The sequence below is a fragment of the Cyclopterus lumpus genome, chromosome 5 (genome assembly GCF_009769545.1).
Source record: "Cyclopterus lumpus isolate fCycLum1 chromosome 5, fCycLum1.pri, whole genome shotgun sequence".
NCBI lineage: Eukaryota > Metazoa > Chordata > Actinopteri > Perciformes > Cyclopteridae > Cyclopterus > Cyclopterus lumpus.
Genome location: NC_046970.1, coordinates 5,787,560 through 5,803,609, shown reverse-complemented (window position 1 = coordinate 5,803,609; position 16,050 = coordinate 5,787,560). Strand labels below are relative to the sequence as shown.

The window sequence follows — 16,050 nt, the reverse complement described above, 5'->3', positions numbered from 1 at the left end:
GTATGATGTAAGGGATAATTCTGTGTCAGGGCCACACACACACACACACACACACACACACACACACACACAGTTAGGAGTGCCTTAGGGGGAAGGTTGAAAACATTGCAAACTTACAGTCGAGCCTGAAATGCAGGAATCTAGTCAGGCAGGTTTGCAGGTATCAGCCTTGGCAGATGAGGTCATAATCAATAAAGCGCTTCAGTCAAAACCATCACCTTAAGTTTGACTAACTCTTTTTCTTTGAGTATTAGCTCAAATAATGACAATTCCTTGACAAACATCTCCACAGAGTTATATATATACAAAGACATCACAATACAATCGATTTTTCACACGTCGGTTTTAATCAGATCTATATTTTAATTCAATAGTTTGAATTGATTGAAGTAAACACAAAATGACATTAGTCTCTAATTTAGGGAAGCCAACAGCTCTCTCGTGTAAAATGTTCAGCCAAGATAGCCCATTCTGCCCTGAGGACCGCGCATGCGCATTATATTGCTGCCTTCACGTAGACTCCGATTTCCGATGCACACACTTTGAAATGCCAGTGTCCCTCTTCAATACCATGCTGACACTGTAAATGAAGCATATCCTATTGTATTGATATAAAGTTTGCCCACATTTAGTGGTCTCCCAACAAAACATAGATGCAATGCAATGCTTTCTCATATGGGATACTGAGCGACAGTAAATTAAGCTATTTTAGATATGCATTCAATGACGCTTTCACTTCAAATGACGTTTCATATAGTGATTGAAATATTAGGTACTTATTATTGTCTAAAACGTAGCATTTAATAAATGTATATTTGATCATTTTTAAATAACACATCAGCTGTAATTTATTTTGATTTGTACATGTATCTGCTTCAAAACATAGTCAATAAGTAGGCTATATAGTTGGCTATCCACTATTCTGGAGTTTAAAAAGTATAATTATAAGAACATAATAACATAACGACGTAAAATACGTCGTTTTAAAAGAAACATATACGACACAAATTAATTTAGGTTACATCATTCGAAATGTAAGACCTTACGGACAATGACCACCTCTATTTTATTTATATTTATTCAAACAATTTGTTCATATTTTAACATAAACTCCCAACTACAGTAGAGTTGAGGTCGTTCACGTGAACCTAAGGGGAACTTTCCGACAGCACCTGAATGCGGCACGAACATCAATACATTCCCAGCGCCACACAAGAGCCCGGACTGGGAATGAGACTCGGCTAAGTGCGCGAGAGCGTCGTACCTGGTCCAACGAGCCGAGGACGCTGTCAACCGCCGACAAAGTAGCAGTTTAACTGGAGAAAAGAAACACATGTCATTTAAAGTGAGTTTTCTTTTTTTAAAGAACCGGGATTTAATAAGTGGGCGCGAGACGCGAGTGGAGCCGTGGCACATGTGAAATGACACCGATAAAGATGGATTAAAACTGCGGGGACGATAACGGAATAACCCAGTAAGGAGTGACTCCAGAGCCGACGGGAATGGCGTGATTTCGCACCCCGGGAGAGAGAGACACTACTGTCAAGAGGCACTCATGTTTCCGTGGAAGAGAAAGAAAGTTTGCTGCGCTTCACCCGGATACAACTCGACTTTCTGAGAGGCTTCGCTGCTGTGACTTAACTTCTCACCCCCCAGCGGCAGAGCCCGCCGGTTGACTTTTTGTTCGGCTCTGAAACTGTTCACCATGTCCAACCCCGCGCTGAAGAAGAACCACTGGACCTCCAGAGTGAGCGAGTGCTCCGTCTCCAAAGATGCCCGCGGCGACGTGAACGTGCCGCTGCGCGGCGGAGCGGAGAACGGGGAGTTCGCCTACATCGGGCAAGTTGGCGAGGGGGTCGCGCTTCACATTGGGAACATAAACGAAGGAGAACTACTGCTGGAGGTGGAGAATCTTTCGATTTCGGGATTACCCTTGTACGACGTACAGACCGTGATAAAAAACTGCAAAGGTCCCGTCAAGTTGAAAACTGTCAGGCAAGGTAAGGACCGGGAGACCCGGCAGCCGCGCGCAAAACTCCGTTCAAACTTCTCCCCCTTTTCTTTTTCTTTTTTATAAATGTTGGACAGTTTTCTGAAAACGTAACCTAACACTATGTCTGTGTGCCAAGCGTTGTATTGGAACAGGGGGGCGCGTCTATTCGGCTCACATTAAATACATATTAAATTAAAAAAAAGATAAATAAAAAGTTGGATACAAATTAGAAAAAAAAAAGTTGTCTTTGCTTCCCAGGAGGAGTTCTGTGCTTTTTAATCTTTGAGCTAATGTGTTTTGAAATAAGTTCTTCCAGGCGAAATGGCGATGAGCATGGACACGTTAAATTGATAGATTTTTTTGAATGTCGTTTTCTTTCTTCTTTCTCCAAATGCAACACCTGTCTGGTCCAGAGAGATGGAAACGGCACATGTTCTCAAATGCCAGCTTCCCCTTTTTGTTTGGTCTCTTCGCATGTGTAAAGAAACGTCACCGCATTTATATATTTCAAATATTTATTTTTTAGCTCATTGGACAACAATGCATTCAACACCGGAAATGATCACACCCTTCCAGCTGTCGCTCATTCCAATACTTGACATACAATCATTTGGGCTACACTTTGACCTTCAGGGGCCAGGTCACTTTCATGCTGCTGCAGGATATTACACTGGCACAAGCGAGGGTCTATTAAACCTACATTTATTAAGTAAGAGGTCATGTACTAATACAGTTAGCCTGGCTCTTGCGTGGCTGTGTTCAGGCCTCGGCATCTGTCGAGTACTCATACAGGCTAGACTGGCAACGCGCCTCACAAGAATGGGAACAATCAGACACCCACAGGAGGAGAAGGCCGGGCCCGTGTGGCTGGTCTGTCTAGTTCGTGGTCAGCTTGACTCAGCAGGGCTGGGCCCGTTTGACACTGAGGCTCTCCGACAGGCTCCCAGCAGTGGAGAAGCAGACCGCTGAAGGGATGCTCGGGGCCACTCCAACTTCCCGTAGAGACGGACAAAAGAGCAGCAACTCTTCAAGGACAATTTCACATATTTAGAACCTGCGAGTTTGGCTGGCGGCCATATTGTCTGGGCCCGCTCCGAAGTGGCACACTTTTTTTTTTTTTTTTAAAAGGAGCTAATAATAAGTCAACATCAAAGTGCTGTCATGTCAGGACAGCGTTGCTCGACTTTGGCACAAAACGGGGCAACGACTAAACGAGGGTCACGCACACAGGTGTTTTCACTTATCGACTGATTACACCTCGACTGAAGATGAGCACAGCGATGAAGGCGATTGTGTGGCGTCGCCGGACACTGTGGACGTTTTTTGGAACTCGGCCAGAGGGGATAAAAAAAGCCCAGGTGTTTGCTAACGTCGTTAACGAAGGCTCTGTTTTATTCAGGTGTCCCTGTGAGGCGTGGCCGCGAGGCTCCTACTGTGGAAGAAAGACACGCACATGCAGTCTTGAGAAGAGGCCTAATCATGCAAAACAAGTGGAAACACCTGTGCGCTTGAGGCAGACTCTAATTAGGTTGTAAAGGGCTGCTCTTAATGTTTTAGAATTGACTCGACAGATCTAAAGTGACTGTTTGAACACCTTCAGGATCTCTGTGTTTTTATCAGGCACTTGAATTACGGCATTGTTCAGTTTCCTGGTAGCTCTCCTTCCATAACCAATGTGTTCTGAAAAATCCCGTCAATAAAAAAACAAAACATAGGGCCATGTGTCTGGAGTTATTTCTAACATTTTAATTAACACAACAAATTTCAGAAGTAATCGCCAGCGTGAATTCAGAATAAAAAAAAAATTCCTGTCTTGTAACATCAGCCTGATTATGCACCCTCCCCATCCTTTGTGCGCTTTTAATGACTTTAGACAATTGGAGGAAGCTCACTTCTCGCATTGGACCAATCAGAAGTCTCAGATTCCAGCCCCCCATCCCCCTTTTCCAGGACCCATCAGGGGATTTCATGTGTCACCGCCATACAACGTCACACAATCAGAATCCATTTCAAGTTTTTTAATAATTCACGCTGTCTGGGAATTTCCCTCCCTAATCGGCCCTAATTGAGAAAATATGCTCGGCAACAAGGGCCATCTGTAAAATCTAAGTGACCTAATTTTACCCAGTGCTTGTGCCATTTTCTCACTTCAATCAAGTGGGATGTGTGGAGAGGTGCTGCTGCAGTGTCTTGGCTCACTTCACAAAGTAGCTGCTGCTGTTGACTGCCAACTGTATAAAGACATAAAGACTTGTTGAAAAGCTTTGGGTCGGGACCTTCAGCGCTACACACACACACACACACACACACACACACACACACACACACACACACACACAGAGGCACTTCCAGTCTGAGAAGATGAAAGGCTCCATCCAGTTCTGCTGCAGAGATTGTATTGTTTGCTTTGGGTATCAGCGGAAAGTGCTACACACACACACACACACATTGTTGCAGAACACAAATTTGTGCACTGCCCCCGATTCCAAGCCTTGGGAAGCCCACTTTGCTGTGTATCGATCTGGTAGAGACTGTGGGAAAATAACTTGATTATGTAATTCTGGACTATTTTCATACGAGCACACAGACGTGCTCGCTAGCTTTTTTTTTTTTTCCTTCCTTTTTTTTCTTAAACCAGAAAAAAAAACCTAATGCGGGCCAATAATACTGTTTTGACAAAGACGGTTTGCTGTGTTTGCGAGCAGAAACTCACGCAATGATAAAACTTGTCAATCGGATAAATACCGGCATGGATAGTCCCCTTAAGAAGGTTCACAACCACCTGCACACAATCACAACTGTGAGGTTTCAGAGAGAGCAGATTAGCGGCATGCTCTCTCTGGCGTTAGTACACATGTTGGGTGTGTTGATAATTGCGCTGTGTGTGTGTGTAATTGTGTGTGTGTGCCCGCGCTTGCACAATTTTTCCTGTGTACAGAAAGATGGCGACCATTACGGTCTACGGTTAAGGTTAGAATTGGACTTTAGGCTTCGGTGTGTGTCAATGTCGGCCTCGGGATTGTAGGATTCTTCACAAGGACTATAAAACCGTGTGTGTGTGTGTGTGTGTGTGTGTTCTGGACATGAAAAATGGCCCAGTGGCCCAGAGTTCATGGGTTTTCCCAGGGGCGTCTGCGTGTGTCGCTCTGGTAAACAGGATTTGCCAACGCTGTCACACGATATGAATCCTCCTGCGTAAAACAACCGTTGCTCTCCTAGACCAATCTTGGGATAGAGGAACTACGGCTCCAGAAGAGTGTATTTCTCCCGAGCCGCATTGTATCGCGCCGCTGGTGTGATGGATGAGGCAAAGCAAGCTATAAATTTACGGAAGCAGAAAATATTCTCCCTTTCATAATGGCGGTGCGAGCTGCGAAACTGGGGGCTGCTCAAATTTACAACACCGTGTTACTGCATTAACTCCGTGCTCTGTGTGTGTGTGTGTATTTTTCTGGCAGGCATTGCATATGGAAGTGTTTATTTCCTTTCTCTCAGCAGGATGTTGGACACCCCTCCTCGCCCCAACTGCTCCTCCACCTTTGTATTCTCTGACAGCGGTGGAACGACTTCCTCCCTCGTAGCAGGCTTTAGGAAAGATCTCTGGCTTCAATTTCAGTGTATGTGTGTATGTATGTATGTATGTATGTATGTATGTATGTATGTATGAGAGCAAGAGACAGGGAGAGATTTAAGTCGCATGTACAGTATAAGCATCTCGCCTCATTTGTGTTTGTGTGTCGGTGCCCAGCTTAAGCAGGGACTCTGTTACCAACTCAATAGACACTGCAATGCTGTCTCACTAACACAGCACTTCTTTGTAATGCCACTAAAGAGGTACACGTGTGCAGTCTGTTTTGTGTGTTTGGTTTTGTTTTCCTCAAGAATGGTCTTGCCTTTTTAGTAATTTGTTCAAGTGTCGTATTAAGTGTGAATGCGGAATGGTCACACTTGGCGCTTGCCGTTACACACTCTGTCAGAGGAAGAGAAAGGCCAACTCATTTACGGTAGCGAGTTTAATAGAGTGGGGGCGGGGGTTAAGTTTCCTTTCTTTTACTTTTTTGAAGACTGCTCTTATCCATTGCCCTCAAATTGCGTACATGCATGGCAGGAGTGTGCGTTTCTGACGAACGCGTCAAGACTTTTTGAAGACGGTCCTCAAACACCCAGGAACGTCGGGACCAAAGAAACGGTTTGTTGGAGCTTCAAACGCAAGTTGACTACGTGTCATTATGACTGTCTGTTTATCTGGGCGACCTTTACTACGGTCTGCACTGGAAATCAAAGCCTCCGCCATGAAACCATGAAATGCTGAGCTCCTTATGAGTGTCAGAACACACAGGGACATTAAAGCTCCGAGCTTAATATCCGGCTCCGTTGGTTTCGGTGCCGAAGGTAACCGTTAACCTCGGCAATGTGTTGACAGATCTGTTTGAAAGGCCTTCACCTATTCCCACACTGTCAGTCCTACTGCTCGGTTAGCATAATCCCCCATCTGGGGTGCGATGCTGCTCAGTGTTAGCGAAATTAGCCTCCGATCTCCGAGCAGGTGGACGTCTTAATTTAAAGTTGATTTTTTAAGCGTTAAGAAAAGTGCTTTAAAAAGCCTTGATTCAATAGTGTTCATTAAAATAGAAGTTTGTTTTCCCTATTTTCCATAGAAAATACAGTATTCTTTTCATCCCCACCCTTCCTCCAAAAACAATACAGTATTATTTTCAACCCCCCCCCCCCCCCCTCCCCTCCCCCCATCCAAAAACAATATCAGAGAAAATGAACCTTACCACGGAACACCACACCCATGATTTACACGCAAACAGGGCGTTACGTGGTCGATGAGATGAATATAGGACTGAGCTTATTTACAGGACCGAGACCTTTTCAAGGTTTAGATCCTGTTCTTCAACCAGCCATTCAGAACCAGAGCCACCTTTCTTTTTTTTTTTAAACACTCAAATGTGAAGTCAGCAGTCGGAGTGGAGAGGTATTCCACCGAGACACAAAACCACTTCAGAAGTCGCCCACTCTCCGTTCTCTGTCTCTCTGCCAGCCGTCACTTTTCATACCAGCTTTACAGTGTTTGAGCTGAGGCAGGTCTGCGTCCTGTATCCAGTCAGGACCGGGATCACATGAGACGTGGTGATGCCTGCAGCAGGCAGACTCATATTTATTAAGCATTAATATGGCCGAGACTAGTATAGTAGCAAGTGGATGTGCTCGAGGGAAAATGCCACCAGTTGAACGTTTTATGCATTTTTAAAACATTATTTTAATTCAGCAGGGACTTCACAAAGAAACGTAGTAAAGTACAAGTACATCTCAACCTCATGTTCCTCTAATAACACGCTGCAGCATATTTGACTTGAAGGTTAAAAGACACTTGAAAGGCTACGTGGCGTTAATTTGTTGTCGTTAAAGCTAACCGTCCGCTTGCTATCTGTCCAGCGGTGGTTGCACCCAGAAAATCCATAATGTATCTCCCGGGCTCCTTGAGATATCAAGGCCTTTCTTCCCCAGCCGGCTTCCGTCTTTTCTTTCCTTTTTTAATTACGTTCTGGTGGAGGCCTCGGGGTCTGTTTACACAAATCCCATTAATGTAAAGTCTTTGGGAAGCTTACTCGCGCACATTCATGTGCACACGCAGACAAAACAAGGGAGTATCTACAGGTTTAGAGAACAGTCTAGCCCTGATTAAGAGGATTTAGACACCGTTTGTGCCCAGCACACACACACACACAGGCCCAAACACCCGGGGTCTTCCTGCACTGGCACACAAACAATGCCTGGTTGAGCCACGCTGCCTCATTCCTCCTCCTCATCTTTCCTCGCTCCATTCATCTCGTCTGCTCCCTTTATCACTTCCGCCTCTCAAGTCTTCATCTATTCTCTCAGCACTCATTGTCGTGAGAGTATGGGAATTGTGAAGGCTCTAATTAACGGGCAGCCCCATTTGGTCCGAGTCTCCCCCCCTCCTTCCTTCCCTCTGGCCTTTTCCTGTTTGAGTCCTAATGAAAAGAATCGTTCCAACAGGTCACTTCACGGTGGTTATTGGGTGACGGTGTGTGGCAAAGCGCTGAAGACGGCTTTATGTGGGCGGCTGTCACTGTGAAGGGAGAGTGCTGGATTTTGGGTAAAACAATTGGCAGAGACTGATTTCAAGGAAGCGAGAAATATTAGCAACACGTGTTCAGGTTTGCGAGGAGGAAATGACCTCTGAGTCTGGCTCTCTATCTCTTGATGATAGTGGTGTTTTGCCCACATGTGTTTTAGTCCTCGAAGCAGCGAGGCAGTATTGCTCTCGCACGTTTTGGGAAAAATGCTTGTTTATTTTCTTGCAGAGAGTTAAAGGAAAAGATTGATTCTGATCTCTGGTCCGTGTGATACATAGGCAGCCGGGGCTAGCGGCCAGTTAGCTAACAGACTGGAAACGGGAGGGGACAAACACAAAGCAAAATACAAAACACTATTACACACAATTACATCTCATTCTGCTTGAAAACAAAAGATGTTCCACTTGTATGGCGTTAATTGGAGCGGTTGCCAGGCAAGAGTTAGTCCGGCACATAATCTCTCGTAAAAATGCTCTCACGCTTTGTCTTTCTGTGCTAAAGTGAATAATTGTTTTTTTCCAAACTATTCCTTTTAATCTCCCTGTGAAAGCATCAGTGGATTGCTATTAGAGTAGGAACCTGCAGCGCTGTCACTAAAACTGACCTGAGCACTGTTCAGGGAAGTAATCTTCCTGCATTTGTACGTAGATGCAGTTCTCAATGTGTAGAGGTGACCAGCGCGGACGCCTCCTTGCATTAGCTGGAAGACCGGTAATCCCTGACGATGACAGGAGGAGATACGGCTGTGTCATCAGCCTCCCAGTGCTTAGCGGCTAATGGCCCAGTGACACCGCGTCCCACGGCGTCTGTCTAATATCCCTGTGCCGACCTGCGCGGCTCTACCAGATGACTGTGCATCTGCTGCGCTTGTGTGTCCCCTAAAGCTCGACACTCACCGCATGACTCCATCACCACAGACCCCTGCGCCGCTCACTTTGAAGTCGTTGTTTCAAGTCGTGTCACATGCCTCTTCAACTTAGCGGCACACACGCTAAACGATTAACTGCATGCTTGGGAACACACACACACACACACACACACACTGAAGACATTCTAAACTCATGTGGGAGGAGAGTAGCTCTGTACATCTATCAGGGGTTTATGTAAGCCGGGTATAGAGGAATAGCAGTTTTTCTATTCCACCTGGTTTGAATTAAATTTGATCACAAAAATATTTTGGCTGTTGGTTATTGTTACTCACTGCTCTCAGAATTATTTAGGGTTAGAGGATTGCCGAGTTGGCGCAGATCCAGGCGTTTATGTGTCTCCAAAACCTTTAAAACAGGCCTCCATTGTGTGTTAGTGCTCCAGATAGTGGAGCGTTAAGGTCAGTCTGCACATGAACACTTAAATGTCAGCGAACATACAGCACCGATGGCGCAGAAACTGTGTCCTCCTCTTCCACAGGCGTGGGCGGTCCCTGCCCTCATCATTTACTGCACGAGTGAGGGAAATGTGACTGCTCGCGGATGGAATCTTAATTAGACAGGCAGAGACTAATTAGCAAAGACGGGGAAAGGATGGAGTCTTAATTAGGAGGTCACTGGTGTCCACCTTCTCTCTTCACGTGTCTCGTCTGTAGAGGGGACGTCTGCATGTGACCCTCTCTGAAAGCCACTTATTCACAACGCAGACGGAACATAAACTTCCACGCAAATTGAACACAAGATGAAAAACCGCAATGTAAATACTGTACTTCCCAACGAGCAGCAAGGCTACCTGGTTCTTTCCATTGCTCTGCTTTTAAAAAAAATAATATATATATATATATTTTATTATCAAAGCTGTTAAATGTGCCCGACGATGGATCTTGGAAGTTTGGGCTTGTGTTCCGGCAGTTCACCCTACTCTATATGTAAATGTTCACACTTTTCCTCATGATTATGATAATCCCACGCTCCCTTAAGAACAAGATATTGTACATCTTCACCTCGACTCTCTTATTCTGACGTTCCCCCTCCTCAATTTATTTGACATTGAGTTAAATCCACGTTGCGGTGAAACTCCCTCCCTAAAGTACATGCACATTCTCTGCAGTGTCTGAAAGCTGAAAGAAGTCCATTTGCTTTCATAATTCAAGAACTCGTACGACTGTATGCGACTCACCAGCCAGACGTCTATCGGACGTTTTCCAATCTGCTGACAGCCGAGAGGCTTGATGGGGCCTTTCTCTGTGTTAACTTGTCAGGACTGTATTGTCCTCAATGACTCAACTCTAATCTTTTGAGGTTTCACTACAATACAATGACCGTTTTGCTGCAGTCTCCCTGTAACATGGATTTGTTGTGAGCAGTCTAGTTTCTTTCCATCTCTTATTATAGACTTGTTGACACACCATGACATATTGGAATTACAGACTTAAATTGCTTCCCTGCAGCGAACAAACGTTTACGAGACGGAACGTTTTAATATTTTAAGCTGAAACACCCATTTCTCACATGCGTGCTGTAAACTAACCCTGCAAGTTTTGTAGTCGGAATTAAAGTAAAACAGCCGCCTCACAAAAACTGACACTGGAGCAGTTGTGCGTGTGGTTTCGGTTGCCGAGTCGGCTCCCGGATCCAGCTCCCGCTCCACAGTGTTGAGTTCCTACGTTTTGATGGTGAACTGGTGTGTCAGCCGTGGGCCACTTGTCATCGCTAGCGGCGCCCACCATGCCTTGATCTTTCCGTATGGAAATAGTGCCACGCAGAGTGGCAGAATTCAGTTGATCTGAAGAGCGCTCAGCCGCACACTGACTGACTGTCGGCGGTCTTGGCGGAGGCTCGGTGACGCTGAGGTTTACTGCACACTGTGGCACGGCTCTCATGTAGGCATCATGTGATTTTATTTATTGATCTTTTTTTAGCTGCGTGTTGGGTCTGAATCTGCATCTGAATTCCATTTGTCACTTTGTAATGCCATACTACTATCACTGCAGCTTAAGATTCTACACACACAAGCACGCACACACGCATACACTAACATTTAAAGTTAAATCCAAGTTTACATATTTGGATGAATATGTAAACTCATTGCATGCAGATATTGTCCTCTAAGTTAGCATACACACACACACACACACACACACACACACACACACACACACACACACACACACACACACACACACACACACAGAGCACTGTTCCCTTGCACACTGCCCTGTTCAGGAATGCTCTGTTTACATAGCTGGAGCTGGCTAAGATTAGTATTGTAGTGTCTCAGGTGTCTGCTGTATGTCACTGACAGTTATTTTATTGGCCCTGGTACGGCTCGTACGCAAGCAAATGCTGCTGCCCCTTACCTTACACTCTCCTCTGGAGCACACAATGGCCCAGAGAACATGCCTTTTTTCAGCCCGATACTTCCCTCCCTGACATAATTTATCAGCGCTACAGATGCGATTGAGCTCGTTTATGTAACTAACTGCAGAAAGCCGACCGATAAGACTGTGTCTGTCGAACGAGGGCCACACAGATGGTTCAACAGAATGACGCTGTCTACTAGAGGGATACCGGTATCAGAAACGCCTCTGATGCCGACTGAAATGCTGGATTGGGTGTTGGCAAGTATCCCATCTATACGCATCAAACTGATATGGCGTTCCCATGTTTAATAAAGGGTTTAACCTGAGCGATACAGCTGGTACACATAATTCTAGTATGTATTTTGGTGCTTTTCTAACGGTTCCTGCACTGGGGACGTACTGCACTAAGCTGTTAGACAGAAAGAGACTCACCCATTTTCTTAAATCTCATTGGCGCAACTCGGCAGAAGATTGCTGTCGAACACAGACGTCCCTCCATGACCTCGAGCGCTACTGGGCTCCAGAGCTCATAAATTAGACAAGAAATCTAATTTCCCTGTGGGGCTCTTCGGCTCCGAGTGCTCACAGACACACTGTTTCTTTTCATGGGCGGTTGATTTCTATTCTTCTTGATGTAAATGGGCTGATAAGGGGACATTTGGAGCTGGATTGTGGCCCAGTTGCTTGCTGAGTCACAGTGGACAAGTATTACTCTCTTTCTGCCAAACGGAGTGTTTTCTCTTTGTTTTGAAGTCGTGTTTGCAGCTGGAGCTGCTGCTGTTGTGAGAGGGAGTTGTTGTGGTCCTAAGACTTGTGAGGGTCCCAGAAAGCACAGCACACTTTTAAACAATGTTATCACGGAGAGCAGCTGGAAAACCGTGGAGTGGGAATGACTGCAATAAGGGGAGTCAATTTCAGCATCGCCATGTGTTACTGGGCTCGGCTGTCGAGTTGTTGTCTCCTTTTTGAAGGGTCTTTTTATTGTTGTTGTTGCTGCTGCTGCTCAGCTTTTCTTTAAATCCATTTCCACTATCTCTGCCTCTCCACTGCTCCCACTCTACTTCCCGTGTGGCACTTCCTCGATCCAGCGAGCCGCCTTTGTTCACCAGGCCCTTTGTTCTGTGCACTCTGGACGTTTGCTGCGTCATTAAGGTGAAATTTGGGACTCGGTGTTGTGAAGGTTGCGTAACGACATATTTGTAAGGAATGAGTATCGTTTTCATGCGTCTGGACGAAAATGTGTCTCGGACAATCTCCTCATGTGAAACCCGACTCCTGCCCTGCGTTTGTTTGCCTGAAGGTATATCTGTTTGCATTATTATTAATGTTCAACCTCCCCTTCTCCACCATTGAAAAAAGTGGCTGTTGGTTTCTCCCTGTGAAATTATCAGTGTAAAATAGAACGTTATTGACATAACTTTATCTTTCATCAAGCAAAGTCTGCTTACGGATTTTTGAGGCCGATATTGATATTAGTTAATAATGGTGTTTTTTTAAAAAATGTAAATGTAAACTCATTACATAAACAAACAATCTTGATATAATCCCTTTGATTTCCTTTATGCGGCACCGTTTCTAAATCACAGCTATATCAGCCGTTACTCTTTAGTATTACATGAACAGCCAGTGCGGCACCACGTCACAAACCAGCAGCTGTACATCCGGTCGCACTGCTGAGTGCTCGGCTTCTCACATTCGCCGGTACGTTGGCATTTCTTTGTGTGCGAGTGAGGCGTGAACCGCAATTTGTGTCAGAATTTGTTCTTGTTCCCAGCGTCATAACTCTGTAAGATCTGAACACACGAGCAAGACACACAGAGTTTTTTTTAATTTCAGTGTGACTTGCACCTTCTCAGGATAACATTATCACCGATTGTGCCCATAAATCCGCCTAGAAATCATAGAAAAAAAGACCCTCCTTTAACTCCAGAACCTGCCTGTGAATCATCCAGTTTGAATGTTTTCTTCATTACCAAAGTAGCGGTGATTGCTTGTACAATGTATATTTCAAACAAACTGCTGAGAGCTAATTCTGCATACATTTAATTTGGCAACATTTTGAAAAGTACAGGAAAAACAATTCAATTAGGTTCTAGTCAACACATCAGTGGCAAGATGATATTTTCTATTGACACTCTCCTATATCATTACAATCCTGCTATTTGCCCTGTATTGTTCAGAATCTGAACTCCCACATGCACCTGCAGTATAAAGACCTGCCCACCCCTGCTGCCAGTGAGTCTGTGAGCTCCGAGCGGCCCCAGCCGGTTCATTGTCCCTTTGGGAGGAATGGTTGGAATCCCAGAGAGCCAGTCGGGGCTGTACGACGACATGTGACCTGCATTTACAACACGAGTGGAACATTTAGAAACGTTAATGGATGGTTTGATTCCAGGTGTGTGCATTGTTAGTCACAGGACCACACGTACTGTTGGCTGCAAAGGCTTCTCTTTAATTGGCAGGTGTGGACTGAAGGAGAGACTGCTTATCAATAGGGATGCAATTTGTAAGTCGTTTCCTATATCCGGGTTTTTTTTCGGGCTCATTAATGATCCGTAATTGCAGTTATATCATCTCCTTTAGGGATTATGTGTGTGTGTGTGGGGGTTTGTGTACACTTGTGTGTTGACACCTGCTGATCCAGTTGGACAGGTCTGGGTGAAACTACAGCATGTCTCCGCTCCACCTGTCAGCAGGTGCGCAGCTCGGTGGCAGAGAGCATCATGAAGGCGGGAGGAAAACGTGAGGTCAGATCAGTGCTTCCTGGAAATGTGATCACACCCACATTCGCCCTGTTTTTTTTGTTGTTGTTTTTTTACCGCACCCATGTTCCCCTGTTGGTAAAGGCAAATTCTCCAGAGCGAGTGAAACCTCTCCTCCATTTTATTTGTGTTGCCCAGTGTTCTCCGTTGAAGAGAGTTACTGTTTGTCCTTTACTCCGGTTAAATACCAGACGTCACTCTTATCTCCCCCGTTCATCTGTAGAGCTCATCTGTAGAGCTCATCTGTAGAGCGTAAACTTGATGTCTGAGGTGATTGGTGTCAGGTGACTAAATCCCAAGGCGCCGGTCATCTACAGAGGCTTGGCTGATTACTAAATTCTAAATAAACACACACACACACACACACACACTCCCACAGACTTGGAAAGCGGTAGATAAACAGTGGTGGGGAGAGAGGAGTAGCTTTTAGTCCCATGATGTTGCAGCCAGATAACTGTGTTGAGCTGTCTGAGTACGGACAGACCACATTCCTGATGGCTCTACAGCAGTACGGCTGCTTTGTTGTCCACATCTGGTTGGAGATAGTCATTGGTGTGAGATGCACACTTAATTTGTAGAAGATGGGTATGAAATACCGAATGATTGAAATCAATATATAGTTTAGAGATATACTGGAGGTTTAATCCACATAACTGTTTTGTTAATTATTAAAAATAGTCTCACAGAGCTTATCCATCCCAATTTATTCTTTAGGTCAGTTTTCATTTTTTGTTGTTATACTACCTTACAATTTGGGGGGTTATGCACTGTTGGTCAAACAAGACCAGACACCGTGGACTCTAAGACATTCCTCTGCGTATCTTTCACCGTTCCCTGGACATATTAATTATAGTGAATTGATAAAAAATGAATTGTTAGTTGCAGCCCTTAATTCAAAATGAGGTTCATAGTCGTAGTATGCAGCCCTTTACGACTTCATTCAGATGTTGTCGTGCGAGAAGAGCCTCCGTCTCGTCGTGAATAGACCCGAGGAAGTGGATTCATCAGGGCTGTGCTGCACCTTTGCCCTCACAGATAAGCTAAAGGCTCCTCAGTCCCAGCTTCTACTAATCTACGGCATACAGCAGAGAGAAGGCCAAGGGATTATCATGGCAAACTGTCTGAGGATGACTTGCTTCAGTCATTATACATGTGGGAATATTTTTTTTTTGTTCTAGCGTTGAAGTGCAATTATTCCCGAACCTACGTTTTTACAAAGATGGAAATACAAATGTAAGAAATACAGGCTGCATTTAATGTAAACTATATATCTATGCGATATAACCCCGGGTTGAAGAGCAGTAGGGAAATATGGGACGGTAGCATTAATGTTTCCACAGGAAAAATGTGGCTGGGAAGGTAGGTACTTTTTGAATGCAGTTTTAAACAAATTATGTCAGCTCTTTGCGCCACATTGTAAAAACAGAGCAGGGAGAAAAAATAATGTGTGAGTGTGTGTGTGGTCTAAATACAGCTCTTTACTGTTGCCCAAATCATTGTGCGCCAAAAGGCACAAACAAGGTCAGAAAAGTGACTTTGTATTGTCGCTCTAAACATAGACCGGCTCTATATTTTGATACCGTTTTCCTCAGGCGATTGTGAGTCGGCGGATCTGCACTCTTTATGCAATGTGACCTGGCTACATGTTGTTTTTCTCAATGGATTCAACTGCTCTGGCCAAATCAGTCTAACTATCGTAGATATTTTTTTTAGGCTGTCCTTGTACAGAGTTGGTGACCTCTTACAAGATAAAAATGGGGAGGGGGGAGACGTGATCCTGGCTTAACCCCAACTCACTCTTTTTGGCAGCTAGAAGGCAAAAACACACAGACACACAAACATCAACTCTACCACACATTTCCCCATCTGCCTGACATTCAGATGAATTAGAGCAGACAC

At 44.9% G+C, this 16,050-nt stretch overlaps 1 protein-coding gene across 1 annotated transcript in view; it reads left to right on the top strand.

The window, feature by feature from the left end:
- Positions 1 to 1,204: 1,204 nt before the first annotated feature.
- LOC117730638 (membrane-associated guanylate kinase, WW and PDZ domain-containing protein 1-like) overlaps positions 1,205 to 16,050 on the top strand; it is a 107,634-nt gene continuing 92,788 nt past the window's right edge. Inside the window, 1 exon segment of the mRNA XM_034532479.1 lies at positions 1,205 to 2,000. Coding sequence (XP_034388370.1) covers positions 1,706 to 2,000 — 295 coding nt within the window. The 5' untranslated portion in view covers positions 1,205 to 1,705.